At 44.6% G+C, this 24,717-nt stretch overlaps 1 protein-coding gene across 1 annotated transcript in view; it reads left to right on the forward strand.

The window, feature by feature from the left end:
- Positions 1-3,612: 3,612 nt before the first annotated feature.
- MAPK13 (mitogen-activated protein kinase 13) overlaps positions 3,613-24,717 on the forward strand; it is a 37,326-nt gene continuing 16,221 nt past the window's right edge. Inside the window, exons 1-6 of the mRNA XM_084852939.1 lie at positions 3,613-3,851; positions 9,926-10,055; positions 16,004-16,062; positions 19,454-19,562; positions 20,655-20,684; positions 24,400-24,447. Of these exons, the coding sequence (XP_084709065.1) occupies positions 3,727-3,851; positions 9,926-10,055; positions 16,004-16,062; positions 19,454-19,562; positions 20,655-20,684; positions 24,400-24,447 (501 nt within the window). The 5' untranslated portion in view covers positions 3,613-3,726. The remainder of the gene's footprint in view (positions 3,852-9,925; positions 10,056-16,003; positions 16,063-19,453; positions 19,563-20,654; positions 20,685-24,399; positions 24,448-24,717) is intronic.

The raw sequence follows: 24,717 nt of genomic DNA on the forward strand, positions 1-24,717 counted from the left end.
ACACATAAATAAATAAATGCTGGAAAAAGTGCTTTACATAACATAGCCAGGTCTTTAAAGAACCCCCTAACACTCTCAATTGCTTGGTGGAAGCAGAATACCTAGTGGCAGAACACAATAATCCAAGGCAGAATGGGATTTTCTGTTGACTGGGGCATAACATAGATGTTTGCTTTAATAGCACTCTCCACTCCAACAGTCTTCTAAAACGTATGACCTACACATGCTAAGTTTAGCACAAGGTGTGTCTTCTGCAAAGCACAGGGTGTCCTCATAAACAGAGGGATGAAAATAAACAGTCCACAAGCATGACAAACTTGTTCATAACCATCAACCTCTGCAAGAGCCTATTCGCTGCAGGCACACGTTTTTCACTGTGACCAATCCTCTGACCTCTCATGATGAGAGAATGCATTAATTTATCCACCTAATTGCAAACTCGTGCAATCAGCATGTGATTATGTGATCAAGGGAATGGGAATGGCCTGTGGCAACTCAAAGAATTACCCAACAATGGAAGACAACCTGGGAGGCAGCAAATCAATCAGTTGGTTAGCTATTCCCCATCAGATTTGTGGCTATCAGTTGAAACGTGTAAAGTTTCCCTCAGCCCTTGTCCTGCAGGGGAATTCCTTCTATTAGAACTAGAGCTGTAATCTACAATCCACTGAGTAGTATTCTCAAGTAGTGCTATGCAATTGCTTCAGGATAACTGGAGTAGATACTTGCAATAGTGTATCAGATTCATCTAGTGTGTTTAATAGGCCGGGGTGGGCAGAAGGTAGGTCTCCAGCTGTTTTAGGCTTCAACGCCCAGCATATTCCTGACCATTGGCCATGCTGGCAGGGGCTTCAGGGAGTTGAAGTCCAAAACATCTGGAGATCTACTTTTGGCCTGTCCCGCAATAGACTGTCAGATACATCTAGTTATTAACTGTCAACAACTGTTTGTACTAGAGGCAGGTGATTTGCCACCTGGAGCCTAAAAGTAGTTATATTGTTTAAATATCCTTGTTCTTTGTTTTCTTATTCCACTTTCTTGTTCTGTTTGAAGATGGGTTCTATAACTTGAAAGGTGTACTTTCATTAACACACCTTTAAGAACATAAGAGCCCAGCTGGATCAAACCAAGGGTTCACATAGTCCAGCAACCCATGCTGCACAGCAATGTTTCTAGGAAGCCCATACAAGCAGGGCATGAATGCAATAGCCCTGTCCCATTGTTGCTCTCCAGCAAAGGGAGAAAGCTACTGCTTCCAGCACAATGGGTTGTATGGAACAGGGTAATTCCGCTGGTGCAAAGTTTCTACTGCTGGCAGAAAGAAACCCCGTTTTTATCCTTGTGCAAATGCCAAATACAATACTTTGATTCTGCTTGCACACACCCATTCACATTTCAGAAGCTGCAGTAGTGGTTGCACAACCCATTCCAGAAGCTGTTGCGCTAGTTCTAGAAGTGGTTTCCGAAGCTGTTGCACAAGAGATTGTAGAAGCCATTCCGCAAACCTTTGCACTGTTTCACAAGTCCTTGCACAACCCATTATGACTTCATTAGGTTAGGTGTTACTTGTTCTTTTCCCTTGCACATTTTCAGCTAGCAGAACACTGGATACAACCAATGCTACCACCAATTCTGTCATTGGATAACCTCCCATATGTGCCTGTGGTGGCTGTGTTTTATTGTCATAAGGGCTTGACTGATTCCCATTTTCAGGGCTTGGAAGGGTGTTTTTTGTGGGTTTCTTACCCAGATCATAACTGGCAAGCCTCAGTCAGTATTGCCTTCCCCTGTACTGTAGGGCAGGGGTACCTAACCTTTTTGGACCTATGAGCACATTTGGGAATCTGAGATACTGCTGTGGGCACCACCACAAAATGCCTAATCTGTGGATCGCTGCTTTGGCTTCTACTTGCCGTGTCTATGGCTGAGAATCAATGTCGTGATGGCATCATAACATTTCCCATTTTGAAGCTAAAGAATCAACACACATAAGGGCTTGCCAGGAGGGAATCAGGCTGCATCTTATTCAGCAAAACCTTTGCTTCGTGTCTATTGGACACTGCAACATCTCTTTAATAAGGGATTGTCTAATTCAGCTAATTGCTGGCAGTGCAATACAGCAAATTCTTCCTTTAAACATATGTTCTGGCAACGTCCGGTAGTTGCTTCTTTTTGAGAGGTTATTACCCAGAAAAATGTTGTACTGGAACAGCCTTTAATATTCACTGATTAATTCACTCTTTTAAATTATTCACCTGCTTCATGGAAATTAAAAAATGGTCAGCATAAATGGATTCTCTGCACTTTTTTGACAGCTAAAAGATTGATATTACAACATTAGAAGGATAAACACTCTCCCCCTATAATGCAATGGATTTAAGACCTTACAACACGTTCAATATCTGAATGGGTGGCATATAGATGCCACCTTCAAATAGGTACTTTTTTGACATTTGGTCCACTTTTGTTGAAGCCCATGTATAATTGCTAGAAAGTTGTATGCATTTCATACAAATCCATGTATGTATATATGTATGTTTAAAAAATGGAGCAGGGAACCCCCCAAAATATATAAAACAATATTTTCAGGGACTTGTGGGCCCCATGTTGGGGACCCATTCACAGGTGCCATTGGAGGTGCCAGCAGCATACAGAGATCTCTGCCTCCATCTTTTATCATTACAGAAAATCACCTTTTGTCTCTGAACATTCCCAACACTTTTCCATTTGAGATACTTGACATCTTCAGCATTGGTTTATGCAATGAAGTTGCCCTAAGTATCCCTCACATTTCTGTACTTACTGAAGTACAACACGGCATCAACAAATACGATTTTTGATGTTCTACAGCAGGGGTAGGCAACCTTTTGCACCTGTGGGCACATGTGGAAGTTTGATAAACTGTCCTGGGCACAACCACAAAATGGCTGCCATGGGTGGGCATGGCTAGTCACAAAGGACAAGTACCCAGCTCAGAGGCATTCATGGACAACCAAGATGGCAGAGACTCTGATTTGAGAATCCCAGCTGTAAGAAAATGTTTAAAAAAATAAAAATTGGGAGGAATAGGGTGTCTTGGTGGGCACCTAGGAAGTTGGTGGGGGGGCATATTGGTGCCTGCGGGCTTTATGCTGCCTACCTGTGTTCTAAGGTATTATTATTATTATTATTATTATTATTATTATATTAGCATGTATGCATCACTTCCCACTGAAGTTTTGAAGTAAGTTACACGCACAAATACAGAAATCCATAATTAATATAATGGGAAAAAACCAAAATAAATCATAATCAGTGCAACAATACAAATGCAAATAAACATTTAGTTTCATTATGAATTGACCAGGAAGGAAAAGTAACCTACACTGTGCATCCCCCCTCCCTCTCTCTCTCTCTTTCTGAAAGCCTGAAACTGGGGATTCAGTAGGGGTTGGTTATAGCAGGAAATCTGAATCAGCCCGGCGATGGCTGCTGCTGCTACAGGTGGCTACCTTTCACACAGAAAAGGTGAGGCATTTGAAAGTACCTGCAAGAGGAGTGTCTAATATGAAACCTGATGCCTCCTTCCCGGGCTGATGTGTGGGCAGAGGGAGGAGGGCCATGTGTCTCATTGAGCACAACGCAGCTGAGAAGGAAAGGCGTCTGAGGGGAAAATATATATCTGGGTTTGGCCCTGAATCTCTGGAGCCCTCTGCACTGGAGAGTTCAACTCCAGACACGCAGGAGATGAGCTTCACAGAGATGAGGAGAAAGGGCTTCTACAGGCAGGAGGTAAACAAGACCGTCTGGGAGCTTCCTAGGCGATATACCGCCATCACCCCCATAGGATCTGGGGCTTACGGCTCTGTCTGGTGAGTGGCTTGATAGAGCCCAGTTCTCTTGGCAAATTGGAGGGGTGCGGGGTGGGGTGCAGGACACTGGAAGCCTGGATTCTTGGGAGGCATTTTACTCGCCTCCATTATGGAGAGATTTGCATTTTGGAAAAGGTTGTTTTGCTCCCTTCCGGCCATGGTCTGCGACGTCATTCCACGCGTCCACAGATCAGCTGCTATGAGCTATCCACGTGGGGAGGCCTCCCTCATTTTCCACGGGTCCATTTCCTGCAAGACCCTTTGTGTCGGATTTCAGCTCTTTGGTGCCTTGAGTTATAAAAAGAACAGAGTATCTTGGAGCACCTGAAAAACTAACAGAGGTACACGGGCATACGCTTTCATGAACACTGTCCGCTTCGTCAGACAGTGATCACAAAAACTTACGTCAGAATAAATACATTCGCCTTTAAGGTCCCACAAGACTCGCTGTTGTTTTTTGCTGCAACAGACTAACATGGCGACCCCTCTGGAAACTGATTTATAAACAGTCCCAGCAAACCACAAAAAATCTGCTGATTTGTTTCCAGATAGGAGGAAGACAATTCAGATATTGCTGGTAATGACAGATATATAGACAGGCAGCATCTTCTCCAAGAGGGATGAGCAGTTCTTTTCCCAGTGGCCTGGTTTAAGAATCAACCCTCACAACTGGAATGTTGACATTTCAGGATGATTCCACCCCATAGAGCTTCGAGCAGGACAAAGCCAACATCTAGCAGTCGGTGAAGATCTGCCTAAAGGCAGCCTCTTCCCACTTTATATTTTTTTAAGGTGGGCGCACAAGATGTTTGAAATATATGCCTCAAAAATGAACATGATGACTATGTCAAAACATATATTGCAGCCTTGTAAATAAGCCCACAAAAGTTACTGGACTGTAATTTTTCTTACAGTTGCTAAGAGGCTAGTAGCCTGCAGTGGTTGTAGAGGAAAGGGCTTTTCTTCCTCTTTGGCTAGTGTTGAAACAAAGCAGGCTGGTGGAGGATAGACAGACTGATCCCTCCCTCCCCCATCAGCCTGTTCACTTTCCTACATGGAATTCTATATGTTCGCCTTCATGAAATCCTTGGTCATCTATGGCTACCAGGCAAGTTGTTAGACATAAGTCTGCTCTATTGTGCAGACAGGGAGCTAGATTTGTCTGTGGCTCCCTGGCAGGTATCCCTTCCAGGGCAAAAAAATAAATCACCATTTGGCTCATATTCCATTGATAATGAAGAGATCCATAATGCCCTTTCCAGTGAGCTTTCTTTTCAGGTGCTACAGAAATGTCACACCTGAAATGGTCACCAGAGTTTGCAATATGGCAGGATTGTGCCCCTGAGCAGTGGTCTGTTGTTTTACCATCTCATAGATTAGTGGGGAAAGAGGGCTGGGCTTTTTAGAGGGATTTGTGTCAGCTCTTTAAAAACATGATTAGAATTTTAGAGCAGCCTTACTGTGTCAGATCAGGGGGCCATTTATCCCAGCATGCTGCCCCTGGAATATCTGAGGACCTTGTCTGCATGCTTTAGGACAGGGGTGGGAAGAAAGTAGATCTCTGGATGTTTTAGATTTTTACTCCTGGCATTCCTGACCATTGCCCATGCTGGCAGGGGCTTCTGGGAGCTGAAGTCCCAAACATCTGGAGATCTACCTTCTGCCCACCCCTGTTTTAGGATACATATAACAGTGTATTTATTATTTATTTATTACATTTATATCCCACCTTTTTTCCTCTTTAAGGAACCCAAGGCAGCATACATAATCCTCCTCCTCTCCATTTTATCCTCACAGCAACAACCCTGTGAGGTAGGTTGGGCTGAGAGTCTGTGATTGGCCCAAAGTCACCCGGTGAGCTTCCATGGCTGAGTGGGGACTAGAACCCAGATCCCCTGACTCCCATCCAACACTCTAGCCATTATATCACAATGGCTCTTATGAGAATAACTGAATACTCAACTTTACGGTCTCTGTCATTCATCTCCAGTTAGCGGGCTTCAGGGGGCAAGGAGGTAGAGGGGGCAAGTTGGCCACAATCAGGCAATTCCTATCTATCAATGTTGATAACTCCCCCCCCCCATGTGTGAAGACTGTGGTAATTGCCTCCCCCCCCCCAAGGGAGTATGGGAGATAGACATGGCTCACATATGGAATTTGTCAGGCCAAGGGTTAAGCTAGATCCAGCTGCACAAAGGAAGGTGAGAGCTGCTGAGAAAACAAGGCATAGGGAGCTGGTAGGGTGGCCAGATGCAAAGGAGGACAGGGACCCTGTACCTTGAATAGCTGTGTACAAGAAGAGAGAATTTCAGCAAGTTTTGCTTGTCATGCGAACGACCCCTACTGATGCTCCCTCTTCTGCACATCTATTAAAGGTGCAAGAGCCCTTTGGCATCTGACCACCCTAGCCAGGCCAGCAAGTAATGTTGCGCTAGCAACTGTAGCTGCTGCTCAACTACCTCTCTCTTGTCAAAATATGAAGCACCCTCCCAGTCAGGGGCCAGTGGTGATAAATGAAAGTCCAATTACTCCTAAAGGGCACAAATTCCCATAGCTTAGCCACTGCTGAAACTCGCAGAACCCAAGGAAGTCTAACAGCGAGAGTAATTCAGGCGCCGGCACTGCTGCCATCACATGGAAATGCAGCAGTTATGTGGAGAGAGTTTTTTTGTGCTGTGTTATGCTGGCTTCTGAGTGGGCTGTAACTAAGGGGGGGATTCACACATCCAGGATTTTTTGCATGCTTATAACAGTTGCCACATGACAGCCTAGTTATTTAAGATGTTAATCATGTATTGACTTGCTCTGAGCAATGTGGAGTGTAAATATTTTGCAGCACAGGATGATCTTGAGGAGCTTCCTAGAGCTGTGTACTCAGGAAAGCATTTAATGGTGCAACACAACTTGGTTAGGGGCAATCCTTTGCATTGATGGCCATCACAATGAAACGAAAAGCGATTACTATTAGATCCTTCACTGAATTCAAAGCCATTAGGCTGATGGGGACTGTGAAGGGGAGTAGGAGAGTTAAGAGGGGTTGCCCCCAAATTCCCAACTCCCGGCTGTGTGGGCAGTGGGCAAACAAATTACTTGGTGGACTGCCACCACCCCTTGACCTCTAAACCCAGGCTGAGCCAGGAGATACTTTCAGGACACACTTGGGGCATGGAAATAAGGGTTGAAGCTGACACCCTCTCTTTCATGCCCCAGGCCCAGAATTCTGAACAGTAGCAAGACCAAAGCAGAAAGCTGTGAATTCAGTACAGAGGCTTAAGTGGAATGAAGCACATGCAAATGCTGAAATAGATGCGAACTTTATTTACAATAAGGCAGGGGAAAAGGAGGAAAAAGTTGTACCAATCTTAGAGAAAATCAGAGAGAACCCAAAGCAATCAAGGAAACCCTTTAAAACAACAGAGCTTTGGAAGCAATCCTGCAGGCAAAAAGGATAAAGCAGTACCTATCCTATAGGAAGTAAGGGTCTTCCTATAGGACACCACCCAATTCAGGACCCAAAACCTCACAGGCCTGAAAACCAGTTCGTAGAGGAAGACTGAAGATCAAAAGGAAGACTAAACAAAGATGAAGACCTAGATGTAGATTGGATTGAAGACTAAATGGCAACAGCAGCCCGCCCAAGCTTTATTACCCCTGCCCCTTGCCCTTGAGATGTGTGAAGTGAGCCTCCATAGCCAATCACTGTCAGGCTGGGTAACTGCTTCAGCTTCCAGGAGGGGAGGGGTGAGTGAAAACCTCTCACTGCAACCCAGCTGAAATCAGTCAGTCTAATTTTAGCAGAAATTCAGCTCCAACCTTGAAGGCCTGGAGACTAGAAACCCTTATGATAACACACAAACAGGTGGTTTTAACAAGTTCACGCCAGTCCCTCTTCCTGAAATAGAGCTTGTTACCAGCTGCTAAGGGCGCAATCCTATGCATGTTTAGACAGAAGAAAGTCCTACAACTCCCAGCACTCCCCAGCTAGCATAGCTGGCTGGGGGACTTTCTTCTGTCTAAACATGCATAGGATTGTACCCTAAATCACAAAAAGAAAATGGATTTCTTGACAGAGACTAGGAGTAGGGCTTTCTCAGTGGTGGCCCTACACCTTTGGAACTCCCTCCCCAAGAAGATATATGTATGGACTCATCACTGCTGGCTTTAAAACAACAACAACAACAACACCTGAATACACATGTACTCTAGTCTGCATTTGGTCCTTAAAAAGCATTAGCAGCTGCTCCTGCTGTGTGTGTAACTGCAATTCATGTTTTTATAATATTGTAAGCTGCCTTGTGGGGGCAGTCTACCCTTAAAGGCAGGTTCAAAATCTATTAAATCCATCCATCCATCCATCCATCCATCCATCTGTGATTAGGCGGAAGGCCATTTAGGCCAGAGACCGTCTCTGACAGGCTTCAGCTTCAGCACCTCTTCTTTGAGCAATTAAGCAATGTGCACAAAATGCTTCCCAGGTAGTCAGCCATTAGATTTAAGAATATAAGAAGTAGACCCCTGCTGGATCAGACCGAAGGCCTATCTGGCCTAGCATCCTGTTTCTTGCAGTAGCCAACCAGATGCCTCTGGGAAGCCCACAAGAAGGGCAAGAAGGCAACAGCGCCCTCCCGCTCATGTTCCCTAGTGACTGATATCAAGGGCCTTTTTAAATGCAGAATGAGGTTGGCACATGAGTGGAGCACAGCTAGTTCGCCACATTTCTGGGGCAAGAATGAACTGACATGCACTGGGAACAGCTGGTATATTTCTTTCTACATACTCCATTTGAAGAATTGAACAGCTGCTCGGTGCACTGCATTTTTGTTTAAAACCCATTTTATTTATTTGGTTAGTTAAATGTCTATCCTGCCTTTCCACTGATTGAGACCAAAGGTGGCTAACAACAATAACAATAACAGATAGAAAATAACAGAAGAAACGTAACATCCAGAGCAGAGGAAACACTTCAAACAAATCAGTAAAACCAACAGAAGTGTGCATAAGATGCATGCATAAAATATATCACTGTCAGAGTGGTGGCTTTGTTAGTCTGTTGCAGCAGAAAAATGAGAAAAAAGAGTCCTTACAGGCTCGCACATTTATTGTAGCATAAGCTTTTTCGGACTAGAGGGCACTTCATCCAATGCATGAAATGTAATCCTCAGATGGAATTCAGGACAGAAGTGTGATATATAACACAGTCTCCCTAGCTTTGCTGTGTTACAGTTAACACCTGTAGTGGCAAGGGAACCATTGTCTACTAACATCTAAGCAAATATGCCCAAATGTGCTGATAGATTCTAGATCAACAAAGAGCCTCCCTTTGAAGTTCTTTTGTGGGCAAATGGTGACTTTCAGGTTGGCCACAGAGTGTCCTGGGAGACTGCAATGTTCTCTGACTGGTTTCTGAATGTTTCCATTTCTGATACCATATTTGTCCCCTGTATTCTTTTGCAAAGAACAGCCTTCCCCAAGCAGGTGCCTTCCAGTTGTGTTGGACTACACCTCCTAGTATCTCCCAGCCAGCATGGCTTTCTGGGTGATGCTGGGAGTTGTAGTTCAACAACACATCTGGAGGGCACCAGGTTTGGGCAGGCTGGCATAGAGTCTCACCTGTGTGTCCTATGCTGAAATAAAATATAGTATGTGCAAAAGCCTGCATTTATACAGATAACATGTACCAGGGATTCAGGACTGCCCAGTGATCATGGCTTCCCACCGTGTGTACACGCAGAGGCAAACATATTTGCCACCATGTAACATGTGAAGAGTACCTACATGTATAAATATAACTACTGATCTATACAGAAATTGAGTAGAACTGCATCCAAGTGTCCCCAATCCAAATGGTCCAAATTTCTAATCAACCTTTCCCATTGGCTATATTGGCTAAGGCTGATGGGAGTTGTAGGCCAAAACATCTGGAGGGCTACAAGTTGCCCACCCCTGTCCTGAGGAATACATTTAATTGAACACAGTTGGTCTTACTTCCAAGTAAAACATGCTCAGGATTTCACTGCCCATCAAAATCCTCCTACTTTATATGTTTCTGTGTGCTCCTGTTTTATTTGCCACAGCTCAGCAATAGATAAGAAAACAGGAGAGAAAGTGGCTATCAAGAAGCTCTGCCGCCCATTCCAATCCGAGATCTTTGCCAAGCGAGCATATCGAGAACTCACACTGCTGAAGCACATGCAGCATGAGAATGTGAGTAACAACTTCCCTCTATTCACTTGCACACAAACATTGCCTTAGCTGGGAGATGGAGCTGAGATTTAGACTTGGCATTTGTATCTCCACCTGAGTTTGGTAGTCAAAGCAAAATCTGTCCAAGTATGTAATGTCTGAATTTGCATGTCCCACAGATATTCTCTCCTGCAGCAGCAATTCCTATCAAATGACTGAATTATCCCAGCAGTTATTCATAGATCTCATTAAATCATCAAGGACAAATTGTTAACCAAGAAGTAATTATGAGTTAACCCAGAAGTTATTATGAGTTGGCATACTGAGGTCAATCAGTGGTCCATCTCGACAGCCACTAGTACTTGCAAAAATGAAACATGGCCAACTAGGCAGATACTAGTACTAGATTTAGTGAAGATCTTTCCCAGCCCTTCTACCCAACATCATTTTAGCTGGAAATGTCCAGCCCCTCCTGCATTCCAGAGATGAAGATAGGGTTGTTGTTGTTCAGTCGTTCAGTCGTGTCCGACTCTTCGTGACCCCATGGACCATAGCATTCCAGGCCTTCCTGTCCTGCGCTCTCTCCCGGAGTGTGCTCAAGTTCATATTCATTGCATCGGTGATACTATCTAGCCATCTCATCCTCTGCCGTCCCCTTCTCCTTTTGCCTTCAGTCTTTCCCAGCATCAGGGTCTTTTCCAGAGAGTTTTCTCTTCGCATTAGGTGGCCAAAATATTTGAGCTTCAGCTTCAGTATCTATCCTTCCAATGAGCACTCAGGGTTGATTTCCTTTAGGATTGACTGATTTTACCTCCTTGCAGTCCAGGGGACTCGTAACAGTCTTCTCCAGCACCACAGTTCGAAAGCATCAATTCTTCGGCGCTTGTTTGTAATCTCCCAATTTTAATATTAAGGATCGCTGTCCCTACCTTTCCCACACCTCATTAATATCACACGTTGCTGAATGTTGACCTTGCCTACTATGTGCCAGATTTGTGTACTCAAAAACTGCCTTTCCCTTACTGATGTAAAAGAGATATCCTTGAAAGAATATAATTGTCCACAACATGTTTTCAACCACTGGAAGTGTACCTCATAAGTTAGGGTGTGTGAAAGCAGAGCTGGTGGCATGTTTCAGGGCCCTTGAGCAGGGGTGTTGTTAAGAGCAGCCCACTTGGGCATGGGCCCCAAATCTTTTTGAGTTGTCCTAATTGCCTTTTTTTCCCCTACATTTTTCCATTGACTTGCATTGGAAAATAGAAACGGCCATAATTTGAGTTTGTATGATAAATGCATGAAATTTGGAAGCTTGGTAGCCCCCATGCAACTGAGTGAATATGCCAAAATTCAGGCAGTTAGGTCCAGTGAGTTTTGTGCTAATCACAGGTAAAGGTTGCTATTTTCAAGAAAATGTGTCAAAGCAAAGAGCTATATTTTCTTTGTGCTTCCACATACGTGCATGGAATTTGGGGACCTGGCAGCCCTTATAGAGATGACTGAGCCTGACAAAGTTCAGACAGTTAGGTCCAGTGGCTTTTGTGTTAGCCACAGGTAAAATTGGCTTTTTCCAAGAAAATCTGTCAAAGTAAAGAGCTATAATTTTTTTGTGGTTCCACATAAATTCATGGAATTTGGTGACCTGGCAGGCCCTATGGAGCTGACTGAACCTACCAAATTTCAGACAGTTAGGTCCAGTGGCTTTTGCACTAGCCGTGCATAAAGTTTCCTTTTCTCAAAGTCTAAAACAAGTAAAAACTGTCAAGCCACCCAGGGCATTAGAGATCCTAATCAGAAGGTGTTTAACGTGACCATTAGAAGGTCACTATCCCTAATCTCTGGTGTAGTGGTTTTTTTGAGGTGCAAAAAATCTTTCTCCCCCTGCTTTTCTGCTCTTACACGCCCACTGTTGTGAGCTTGCCTGCAATGAAATTTTGAAGAGGGAGAAGGAAGGGAAGAAAGAGCTCCATGTGAAATACTGGTATTTCACACCGCATCTGATTTTACTGCCCCAAACTGGAACCTTTGGCTTCTGCAGAAGTTTAGTAGCTTCAGTACAGCAAAGGATCCAATCAGCCTCCACAAACTTCTTCCTTCATCTCCACTTTAATTTCTCCTAAATAGTTGTAGAACTCAAATTATTCCAAAAGGAGGGTTAGGACTATGCGGTGTCATGATTGAAGAACTGCTGAGGCTTTAAATAGGTTCTACAGTTGTAAAAAAGCTAGAAAAAGCCCTCAGCCACCTCACCCCATAAAGTTCATTTAAGTACATGCAATCCTTACAAACCCTCCACAGCCTCCTAAATTCCTCTGAAGTACTACCTCTCTGAAAGGAGCTACTTGGCTTAGGGAATTCTCTCTACTTCCCACTCCCACACACATTTCCAGTCACCATTCTTCTTTTTTTCTTCCCTCCCCTATCTTGTTCTTTCTTCCTTTCTCTTCTTTCTTCCACCCAGAGCATATCTTGGGGAATTCTTAAAGAGAATTCTTTTTGGTGGGCAAGAGAAGTTCTGAACTGTATTTGACTTTATACAAACAGACAAGAGGGTTGTTTTTTCTCCTCCTCCACACTCAAGTCTTTGAGAAGAGTGGGTTCACATGGCTGCAGAGAAACAAATCTGGGACTTTATTTGTCAGTTGCCATTATCCAGCAATAGGAAGGGCTGTGGCTCAGTGGTAGAGCACATGCTTGGCATGCAGAAGGTCCCAGGTTCAATCCCCAGCATCTCCAGGTAGGGCTAGGAAAGAATCCTGCCTGAAGCCCTGGAGAGCTGCTGCTGCCAGTCAGTGTCAACAATTCTGCGCTAGATGGACCCATGGCCTGACTCAGTATAAGGCAGCTTCCTATGTTCCTATGAACAGAAAGCTTTAATTAAAAAAATAGGAGTTTGGGGTTTGTTTTTTAAGTGGAGGGGAGATAAATACTGCTCATTTATACAGTCCTATGTATGCCTACTCAGAAGCCCCATCATGTTTAATGAGGCTTACCCTCAGGAAAGTGTGCATAGGATTCCAGCTCAAGTTACTTTTGCAGGGAGGTTTGCACCCTGATGTTCTGCATGTTTACTCAGAAATAAGTCTTGAGTTGTGAGCATGGTATTGCAAGCTTAATACAGTGTCTACCCAATTCTGTAGAATGAATTGCCTACCCTTTCAGCTCAGTCTTATGCAGGTTTTGTCATTTGTGGGTTTGGGGTATTTTTTTTGCATGAACTCTAGCTTCAGTGGTGAGGGAAAGGCACTTAATACATGCTCAGAGTTTCTCCATAACTTAGCCCTAGTTTTGAAAACAGACTCATTGGCTGAATCCTGGTGAAGTCTTGGCACAAATGAAGTTATGGGGAGGAAGATACCATGAGAGCTTGTGCATAACAAGGAGGAGGTAGAGAGGAGTTGCACAAAACAAGACATCTGTTTTGATGAAGAGTTGCTGGAGGATGGTAGGATGAGGAGGGATGGTTGCATGGAGGGGAATAGAATTGGTAGGAGGAGAATGTAAGTGCTCAGTGGTGAAAGAAAAACATTCTGCACATGCTCAGAGGCACTCTATATTTTAGAACATCGGAAGAGCTGGGCTGCATCAGACCAAGGTCCATCTAGTCCAGCATTCTGTTCACACAGTGGCCAACCAGATGCCCATAGGAAACCCACATGCAGGACATGAGTGCAATAGCATCTTCCCACCCATGTTCCCCTGCTGCTAACATTGGTGAAATGTAAATAAATTCTAGTCATTCTAAATTTGCATGCATGTATATCCTTCAGAAACTTTGCAGGTTTCTTGCCTGGGGGACACCTCTAATGACCTGTGCATTTTCATACAAATTTACCCAAAAACTGTTGGGGAAGGGGTGAATGGAAGGGAAAGCAAATCACTCCCTCCCCCAAGTTGGAGAACTCCCCTTCCACATGAACTGCTGCACCTCTCCTTCTGAAACTTTGCTGGTTTCTTACTTAGGGACACCTCTAGGCTGTCTGTAATTTTCAGATCAATGGTCCACAAGGAACATAGGGAGATAACTATGTCCTCTTTTGGAGACCTCAAAATGTCAAGACCACCCTTGCACAAAAACCCTTGTGGCTATCATTCTGAAATTTGGCAGTCATGATCTCCTCTGATGGGGCAATGAATCCTGAATTTTTTATCCATTTCTTCCAAGAAATAAAAATGTTATCGGCAGTTCCCTTTAAAAGCAAATCAAAATATAAACCCTGCACCTATTTTTTTTCTGACATTGGGCAGGTGTAATCTCCTTCTAGGGGGCTACTATGCCTGAAATTGTCCAGTTCTGACCAAGAGAAAAAAGTTACATTTTTTTTTCTAATTCCCCATGGTAGTCAACAGGAAGCATAAGGACTCATCTTTCCAAACATTGACTCAGGTTTGGTGCTGAGCTGAAGTGGTCCGACTACAAATTGGCCCGAGCAGAAGTGGGATGTTTTCCAAATCGCTGAATCGGGGTCTGAGTTGAAGTGGGGTGGGGGGTCAGTGCACACTTCTTATGTATGTACTGCATGTATGTATGTATGTAGTCTATACACACACACAAGCACACCGCATGCACAGACCACACACACACACATATTAGATGTGTGCATAGACTTGGATATATGCACATTCTTGTTATGGGCCTGTGCCCCAGAGCTTTTAAGAACCTAGCAACGCCTCTGCCCTTGAGCAAAGTGCCCTCATGGGCCGCTGGGCCCCTGGTAGTCTTTCCCCCTCCCAGTGGTAACGGGCTTAGCTGGTGGCAGCCAGTTAGCAGTACTGACATCACAAGCATTGCATTATGGGAAAATTTAAATGGCTTAGATATTGGCCAGTTTGGCCACTAAGCCCAGCATGCCAGGGGCAGCGCTACTCCCAAGACGTCCCCTCCTGTGTCAGGCATGCCTACTTCTCGTGCTGTTTCTGGAATAGACCTGAAGCAGGCCCTTGGTCCAGCATGAAAATATTTCCACTCCTGGACTCCATCAGCCTAAATTCTGGCTAAGGCATAACTCTGCCCCTTCATGAGGCTTTGCAGTTTTCCTAACCTCTGTCCCAACTAGCACAGTCTTCATGCACAGCTTCATGAACTGAATATCTCCTGGTCCTTGTAGAGGACAAGTGTAAGGTGCCAAGAGCTGACAATAAACAATGTCTAAGAAATGTCCACCCCTGAAGCCTTTTCTCCTGCTTGTTTCCCACATATCTGATGCACTCGGTTCCTCGCACATAAAGCAGGCAAGAAGGAGGAGCATGGCACATCCCATTGATAGGTACTTTTCTTCACATCTTCCTGATGTACTGGGATCTGAGCAGGATAGGAAGACTGCAACATCCCATTCCTGGAATGCACATGGAGCAGAGATAGGAATTTACTTCCTTTCAGAATTCAGCATTTGAATGGAAAGGGGGCATCCATTCTTTGTTCTGCCATGCAGTCAACATCTGCAACCAGCTATGCAGATGGCATTCTGATATTGTGGATAACTCTTGTTTTTGCAGCTCCAGGAAAGTTTCAGCTGCTGTTGGGAACACTGATCATTTTTGCAAATTTTGCAATATTGGCATACCAGAATCTGAGAGGATACTTTTTCTCCTGTTCCTGGATTTAGTCCCTAGATTTCATAAATCTAACATAGAGTGTAAAATCTTGGTTTTCTTTTTACCCACCCTGCTGCTTAGAAAGGCCTTAAGCTGCCATTGAAACATGGCTTGGCTTCCAGTGCTTATGACAGGGATGGGGAATCTCCGGCCCATGGCCGTATTTGGCCCTTGAGCACTCCTCAAGTCCCAGGCTCAATCCACTTTGCTCCTCCCTCAACTTCCCTGATTGGGGAAGGCATGAGAGGAGTGAAGCTGGCTTGGGACTTAGCCACTACCTGGATCTTACAAAAAGGTCCCTTGACGGTGGGGGATGGGACAGCTCTTCTACCCTGTGTTCTTTATAATCTTACATTCTGAGTCCACCTTTTTTCTAGGTCATTGGGTTACTTGATGTCTTCACTTCAGCTACTGCCTTTGATGGATTCCAGGACTTGTAAGTTTGGATTTTCATCTTTAAAGTGTTCTAAGGTTCTACTGCAGGTTTTGTTTCTAAAGGAGGTACCGTACCATGTGTCAGTCACAACAGCTTGATCCTTTACACAGTCTCTGGGAAAATCAGCTGAATTCATCCAGTTTGAGACCTCCTGAAGTCAGTGGGTGCCCATTATACAGGGTGCTGGTACAGATTCTGTGAATTCTCAGTCATGCACTGCAATACAGAATTTGGTGTGCCATGCAGAATTTAGCATCATGAGAAGCTCGACTTTAATGTTTGATTTAAAGATAGAGCCTTCTCAGTGGTGGCTTCTACTCTATGGAATTCCTCCTGAGAGAGATTCCTGGCCCCATCTGTGGCTGCTTTTAAGAGGATTCTAAAAACTCATCTGTTCTCCCTGGCTTTTAATTGAAAACCTTTATGCTATGTGCTGCTGATGGATGTTTTGAAATGGTATTTTATTGAAATTGGTTGTATTTAAAATTGATCATATTTAATATGATTGTATTAATATATCTATATTGCTTTTTGTACTGTAAGCCGCCTTGTGAAATCTTTGATTTTGAAAGGCAGCTAAGGGTGCAATTGTATGCATGTGTAGACAGAAAGAAGTCCTACAGCTCCCAGCATTCCCCAGCCAGGATGCTGGGAGATTTAGGACTTTTTTCTGTCTAAACATGCATAGGATTGTTCCATAAGAAAAGGATTAATTAAATAAATAAATAAATAAATAAATAGATAGATAGATAGGAAGTTTCTGGGGCCAAACTATATGAGACAATGAAAATCCAGATTTCCTCTCTTCACATTTCTAAAGCACCCATGCTTTTTGAAATGGGACCATGGTGCTGGAGGGGCTAACCCTTTCCCCCTGCCATGCTGCTTAGCTTTCCAGATGTAAATATGTTGTTGTTTTTTCCTAGCACGACAAATAGCAGTTCTGAGAAGGGGGGGATTTACATCTGGAAAAGGATGTAGGGGAAGGGAAAGGTTTAATCTCCCTTCTGCCACCACTTTGGTCCCAAGCCAAATCAGCTGCCCCCTGCCACCCCTGCAGCTGTTTCTAAAATAAATGTAAAGAGATGGGACACTGAGTTGATTTTGGCCCTAGTTTTATAGCTGCAGACGCAGTCTTCAAAGAATGTGGGCAATGCCTGGCAAAATCTGAGACTCCAGGAGAAAGGGCAGGGGGCTACACAGGAAGACCATTGGTCAGGTGGAGCAGTGCTTCCCAGCTATAATAATATTTATCATTAATTCACCATTGAATCATACACTTCTACAGAGCTGAAAGGGACTTTGGAGTTCAATCCTCTATTCAATGCAAAATCTACAATGCAGGATGCAGCTATAGTATCCTTGACAGGTGGGAGATTCAGGACAGGTAAAAGGAAGTACTTCTTCACACAGCACATAGTTAAACTATGGAATTTGCTACCACAAGATGTAGTGATGGCCACCAGTTTGGGAGTTAGACAAATACATGGAGGATAAGGCTATGAATGGCTACTAGTCCTGATGGCTATATGCCACCTGCAGTATCAGAGGCAGTTTGCCTATGTACACCATTTGCAGGGGATCATGGGCAGGAGGGTACTATTGCACTCATGACCTGCTTGTGGGTTTCCTGTGGGCAGCTGTTTGGCCACTGTCTGAAAGGAATGCTGGACTAGATGGACCCTTGGTCTGATCCAGCATGGTTCTTCTTATGCTCTTATGCGAGATGGCAGTCCAGCTTTGCTTAAATACCACCAGGGAAGGAGAACCCACCACTTCTCAACTGTCCACTGTCAAACAACTCTTTCCATTATGAAGCTTCTCCTAATGTTTCGCCAGAATCTGCTTCCCTGCAATTTGCACCCCTTGGTTCTAGTCCTGCCCTCTGGAGCAACAAACAACATTAATTAATTATACAGTCTTGTGCCCCACTTTGTTGTCCAAGGACTTTCTAAGCAGCTCACAACAATTAAAACATAAAAATAAAGTCAAAATCAAAGAACAGCAGCACTAAGACGACCTCAGCATAAACCAGAATCAAAAGATCAAGATCTAACCTTCAGAGATCTAAGACACCTGGGCAATGATAAAAAAAATGGTTTTCACATGGTGCTGAAAAGACATGTTGCAAAAGAAGCAAATATGTACTGATTTGCTTCATTTGCATAGTTTATACAGGCTGCAGAGTTCAACTTTTCTGGACACAGCATTTTATTCATTATTCTTGTTATTACTGCACACAGTATACACAGCCCTGGTCTTAAACCCAGTATACGAAGTCAGTACAAATCAATTGTGTCTCAGTTTCCAGTTGACAGCTGCCCTATTTGGTAGTTCCTTGTGCAGAACAGTAAACATCATGACTAGCCGTTGAAACACAGAAGACATATATAGATTAAATGGGCCATAAAAGCCAACAGCCGGATTCCCAAGCCAATTATATGAATAATGCATTTATTGATTTTAGAACTGTTTAAGACAATGGGGCATAAGGATTTTAAATTTGAGAACTTCAGTTGATTTTGTTTTGGACTGCAGTTTAAACACTATTTCTCGGTTTAGAGACTATGCTTCCCTATCACTATCAGGATATATTCTAGAAGCTGAAACAACGCATAAAAACACACACCCAGCAACCACAAAGTGTTCAATACACAAACACTTTAATCACAAGCCAGCCAGCCAAAGTTAATCACTTACAAGTTATGCTGCTTTCAGTGGGTGCATTAAGTGTGTGCTTAATTCTCTTCCATTGAAGTTGCTGGGACACAGAAATGCTTGAGTATGGCAGAATTGTTCTTAAAAGATGAACACCAGCTCTACTTGTATATAATCCCTACTGTCAATTAACAGTTTTAAAAGAGGCCATGGGAAGAACTGAAAATGCCTTACTGGCTTGGTGTCTTGCAAAGGATAAACCCAGGAGGAGCAAGGGCATTTTAAAGTTAGATGATAGTGAACAGTCTTTTGTAGACCTCATGGTAGTTCTGTCTTCCTCATCTAATGTCTCAGTTTCTGATCCTGAAATAGACAACCATGCATTGTTGTTCTCAGTGACAGTCCTAGTCTTGCTTAATCAGCTATTAAAGCCTTCCCCAACCTGGCGCCCTCCAGATGTGCTAGGTGGGAGATGAAGTCCAACATCTGGAGTACCCTAGGTAGGGAAAGGCTGAACCGGTGGAGGCTGGTGGTTCTGATGTCAGTGGCCTTGGATAGCTCCTTTAGAGTTCTCACTGGTTCTGACTGAAACCCAAAGTGGATTCACCACCCCATTGACATCGGACCCACCAGCCTCCACTGGGCTGAGCTATTATCTCTCCAGTGAGAACAAGGCTATATAGCTCGCTACATCTTTCTCCAAGACTCAGGAAATTGTCTTATTGCCTTTTAGCTACCTTGTGATGCCATACATGCGAACAGATTTACAAAAGATCATGGGCCATCAGTTCAGTGCGGAAAAGATCCAGTACCTAATCTACCAGGTGTTGAAAGGGTTGAAGGTAAGCAGTTCTGGCTCCAGGTTTTGAGTGCCCATGAGCAAGACACCCACAATGGGCCCCCTCTGTCAGTGAGTCTGCCTTCTCAACACCACTGTCACTAGGTGATATTGCTCCTTCTTCTCCTCTTTCTCATCATTGTTACTGCTTGCTTGCTTGACAGGCAGAGTGCCTGTGAACAAGTAGGTAGTGGCATCTACTGCTCCTCCTCCTCACCAACAAATGTTGTCTGGGCCTGAGCAAGAGGCAGACAGACAAGCAGGTTGTGATGGTTCGGAGGAGGAGCAAGTCCAGGGGGCTGTCAATGAGCCCCTGCTGGGGTGTGGGCCCTTGGCAGGTGCCCGCTCATGCCTTCCCCCATGACACCAGCCGTCTTCCCGTGTACAAAGCAAATCTCCCTACCCTTGATGCTGGCCCTGAAGATAAGTGGCTTTGGAAAAACTCATAGCAGGAATTTGATCCTGCCAGATGTGCTGAATGAACTGCTGAATTTTCCGTAGTCTCTCTGTTGTGGTAGAATGTTTTGGTAGATTCGGAAAGAATGAAGAGAATTGCTTGCAAGTTCCTATCTTTATATAGATATAGATAGTCTATGTTTGCCCATTATCTTTCAGACTTCCCATGTTCCTTTAGCTCAGCCTCTCCCAGCCTGGTACCCTCTGATGGTTTGGACTACAACTCCCAGCATACCTGACAATTGGCCATGCTGAGAGTTGAAGTCTAAAATTCTGGGGGGTACACTCTGCAGAAGATCGCTTTAGCCAATAGCTTAGCAACTGAAGTGTGTGTGTGTGTGTGTGTGTGTGTGTGTGTTTTAGGACGGAGGTAGTTTGTTGTCATTTTGTAACTCTCCTAAGGAAGAGTTACAGGAAGTCTTCAGGAAGTCCAGCATCTCTCTGCTCAGTTGCTCAGCTCACTTTTTCTGTTCAGTAGAAACTACATAAAGTACTTCAGCTTTCTCAGAGCTACTGTGGGCCATTTAATCCGCCTACTAGTTGTAAGGCAATAGCAAGGTACCCCATAGAAACAGCCTAACCGATTATTGACTGCTGTGTGCACAAACAATCAAAACGAGGTTTTCCTTTTTTCTTGCAGTATATTCATTCTGCTGGAATCATTCACAGGGTAAGTGCAACTTTATTCTGTTTAGGATGCAATCCTATGCTTGTTTCGACAGAAAAACGTCCCAGCATGTGTCCTTAATTTTATTTCTCATCTAGATGCACACAATCCACTAGTGCTTCCTCCCTGAGCCTAGTGCCTTCCAAATGTGTTGCACTATGACCCCCACAGCCAGCATGTTGAATGAGGATGATGGGAGTTGTAGTCCCACACGTCTGGAGGATGCCAAGTGGGGGAAGTCTTCACTAGTGCATGCTCCTGAACATGCTATCTGTTCTGTCCTCGAACTTGTCCAATTCCCTTTTAGTAAACTTCCTTGTTAAATATACCAGCTAGTCCCTCAGCTAAAGCCTACTCAATGATATCTATTGATTCTCTGTCTGCCTGTATCTTCCTGCCAAGGAAACCCTTTCTTATTCCTAGGAGCCTTTCTACATAAGGCTTTTATTATGCACTCATGTCCTTTACATGACGTCATCCTCCTCTAGGGGCTGTCCCACTCTTTGCAACCATTTCCCCAGCTTTTATTAGATCGAGGAAAATGTGGTATTATCTAGAAATGGTGGAATGAGACTCTCATATAATTGTGCAATTCTGCTATATCACACCACCATGTAGTGGTTGTGTAATGAAACATATAGAAAGGCAGAGAAAGAAAGTCCCAAGAAAAAGACACATGTAAAGGAGCTGATCTTAATCCTGCAAAGAATCCTGAAACAGAAGCCTTGGTAAAGGTGTGGGTTAAAAGCCCCAGGAGCCCCTTTGCTGTGTGGAAAGGGCAGTTGCTGCTGGTGCTACCGACTTTCAGCTCCAGCAACACGCTGCATACACCCATATCCAATACCATGATTCAGCCTGGCTGCCATTGGACGGACTCCATTCTGCCCCCACTTGCCAGTGCAGATGGTAGCTGTATGATCCAAGAAGGGTTGGCACTGGATTGCCCTGTTGTTGCCAAGATTCAGACAGTGCTTAATTTCCAGAAATACGGATGCTGAGGTTCAAGTCGCTCTGGAAATGCCACCTTCTGTTTGGGAAGCCGTTTTCCCTAACCCCTGATGTTTGGGGACACTCTCTAGCAGGGTAGACAACCTGGCACCCACCAGATGGTTTTGACTACAACTCCCATCAACCCCAAGCATTGGCCATGCTGGCTGGGGCTGATGGGAGCTGTAGTCAAACAACAGTTACTAAGCCTTCGTAACGAAAGAGTGTCCCCAAACATCAGGAGTTAGGGAGACTAACCCCTGCAGTAGCTAAGGACAGAATGACACATTACAAGGGAAATCCTGTGTTTCCCTTGCAGCATTAATGCAGAGACTGGTGGAAAGCATTTGCAAGAAGAGTTGGCAGGGTGGGGTGGGGATTGCTTAATCCTTTCCTTGCCCAACAATTAGAAAGCACAGGACGTGTTAAGTCGCTTCCTTTGCATGTGTTTGCCAAGATAACATGTAGTTCTGCCCTCAGAGGGGAGGGAAATGCTAGTGCCACCCCAAGACCTTTTACTGCGTGAAATGGGGACTGAATGGGATCCCACCGCCTCCTTGGGCCATCACTTTTAAGAGTCAAGCTGCACCATTCCGTGGCAATTCCTGCCTCACCCTGTTTATGGTGCTACCCGAAGCATGTCACTTCACCTTGTGGCATAACAGGGCTGGCCCTGAGAAAAGCACTCTGCCCCTACTCAAGTGCATGGTTGTACCTCATCTGTTCCAAGAGTTAAGCCCAGGATTCAAAGCTGTGAGGCTGCCTGGCTTGTCTCTGAGGCAGTTGAACAATCATTTTGAAACTGCCTGAGGAAAACATGTCACCTTGGAGGAGAAATCACTGCAGAGGGTCTCTTGCACACCTGAGGCCAGTTTTCAACCCTGAAAGATGCTATAAAGGGAACATTCAACAATGGAGAGAAAACAGTTTTTAAAAAGCCGGTCTAAAAAGAGAGAAAGACCATTCTGTCCCTTTCAATAGGGTAAAATACCTGTCTAGCTGTGTCTACAGAACAGAAATTTTCCAAACCACCAGAATACACCTGTATGCTAAATTTGGGGAGCCCTTATCTGCATTGCCTGCGGACATAAGAAAGAGTGGAGGGACAGGTTTGTGGCCCCTGAAAAAGGGTGACAGATAAGTTTGGGTATTAACTGTGCAATCCTATCTTATAAGGGGCCGTGGTGGCTTAGTGGTTAAGACGCTGAACTACAGACTGGAAGGTCGGCAGGTCAGCAGTTCGAGACCCGAGTGCTGCGTGACGGAGCGAGCTCCCGTCTTCAGTCCCAGCTTCTGCCAACCTAGCAGTTCGAAAGCAAGAAATTGCAAGTAGATAAATAGGTACCGCCTCGGCGGGAAAGGTAACAGCGTTCCGTGCACCTCGGTGTTCAGTCATGCCGGCCACATGACCACGGAAGCGTCTTCGGACAGCGCTGGCTCTTCGGCTTAGAAACGGGGATGAGCACCGCACCCTAGAGTCAGACACGACTGGTTGGGGACACCTTTACCTTTTACCTATCTTACAAGGGGAGCAGGGGGAGGTTCTGTGGCAAACCAGTCACTACATCCTGTGTGCTACCATTTTGTAGTGGCCAGGGTGGGAGGTGTGTATGTCAGGGGGGTGGGGGGCTTTTTTCTTTCCCCCTCTCGCTGACTGCAATTGGAGGGCATTGCAGTGGGCCCTTTCCAGGATCTCTTGGAGGAATGCAAGGCTTTGGCAGACCCATGCCTGCCCCCAAAATGCCCCCAGCACTTGTGTTTCCCCCACACCACCAGCAAAGCCCTGCCAGCAGAACATTTTGTCAGAGGTGTTGAACTGCTTTCAGCCTGAGAGCTGAATTTTATTTCAGAGAAGTGGCTGCATTCCAGTGGTGGGCGGGGACAGAGGCAAAAGGGATAGGGCCCATTTCCCCTCCAATACAAGCATATTTTAGCTTGAAGTACTGACTGACAGTAGTTAACCCTTAGGAGAGGCATCTCAACCTTGCAGAGTGAGGAAAAAACAGGACCATTGTCAGGAAACCATCCATCAGTGGTCAGGGGAAAGAGGGTCACGGGGGTGGCCATCTGGGGAACCCCAGAGGACAGGTTTGGAACCCCAGGAAGGCTGAACTTGGCCCCTGAGCCTGAGGTTCTATGCCAATGGAGCTCTGGGCATGTATTTATTTGTTTCATTTATATCCCGCCTTTCCTCCAAGGAGCCCAAGACAGTGTACATGATTCTCCTCCTCTCCTTTTACCCTCACAACAACCCTGTGAGGTAGGTTAGGCAGAGAGTCAGAGACTGGCCCAAAGTCACCCAGTGCACTTCATGGCTGAGTGGGGATTTGAACCCAGGTTTCCCTAGTCCTAGTCCAACACTCTAACCACTACACCACACTGGCTCATCAGATTCTGGCATCATGGATGTTGCCCCAGTGGTGGGCCTCCTTCTCCATCAGTGAAGGCACATCCTCGGGCCCTTAAGCCAACCTTCTACCACCAGTAGGATTGCCCCTTAAATGGTTAATATTTTCACAGTTTACATAAACATTTTTTTACATCACAAATCTTCATCTGTCTCTCCATCATGGTGCCTCCTGAAGTAAGACCCACTGGTTTCAGGTAAGTGGGCATAGGATTGCAGACTAAGTTTAGAATACAGATAGCCAAATTGAGATGAAATTATGATAGCAATGGTTGAGTTGTAGACTTATTTATTTCCTGTTCTTTCTACTTTTGTGAATTACAGGATCTGAAGCCTGGCAATTTGGCAGTGAATGAAGACTGTGAACTGAAGGTAGAAATGTTTTTATTAGTAAGAAACATGTAATAACATATTGCATTGCTAGTCTGTGTCCTTTTGAATCAGCAAAGTTGCAGCCGAATCCTATCTGTGTTTTCTTAGAAAGAAGTCTTATTAATTTCAGTGGGCTGGATCCAGACTGTGTCAGACTTTGGGTAGACCCATTGAAATCAGACTTATTTTAGTCATAAGCAACTAAAATAGATCCATGGATTTCAATGGATCTCCTCTAAGTATGATTAAGCCTGGTTCCAACCCAATGGA

The sequence above is a fragment of the Heloderma suspectum genome, chromosome 4, assembly GCF_057233095.1.
Source record: "Heloderma suspectum isolate Gila_16-S chromosome 4, 16-S_ref, whole genome shotgun sequence".
Lineage (NCBI taxonomy): Eukaryota > Metazoa > Chordata > Lepidosauria > Squamata > Helodermatidae > Heloderma > Heloderma suspectum.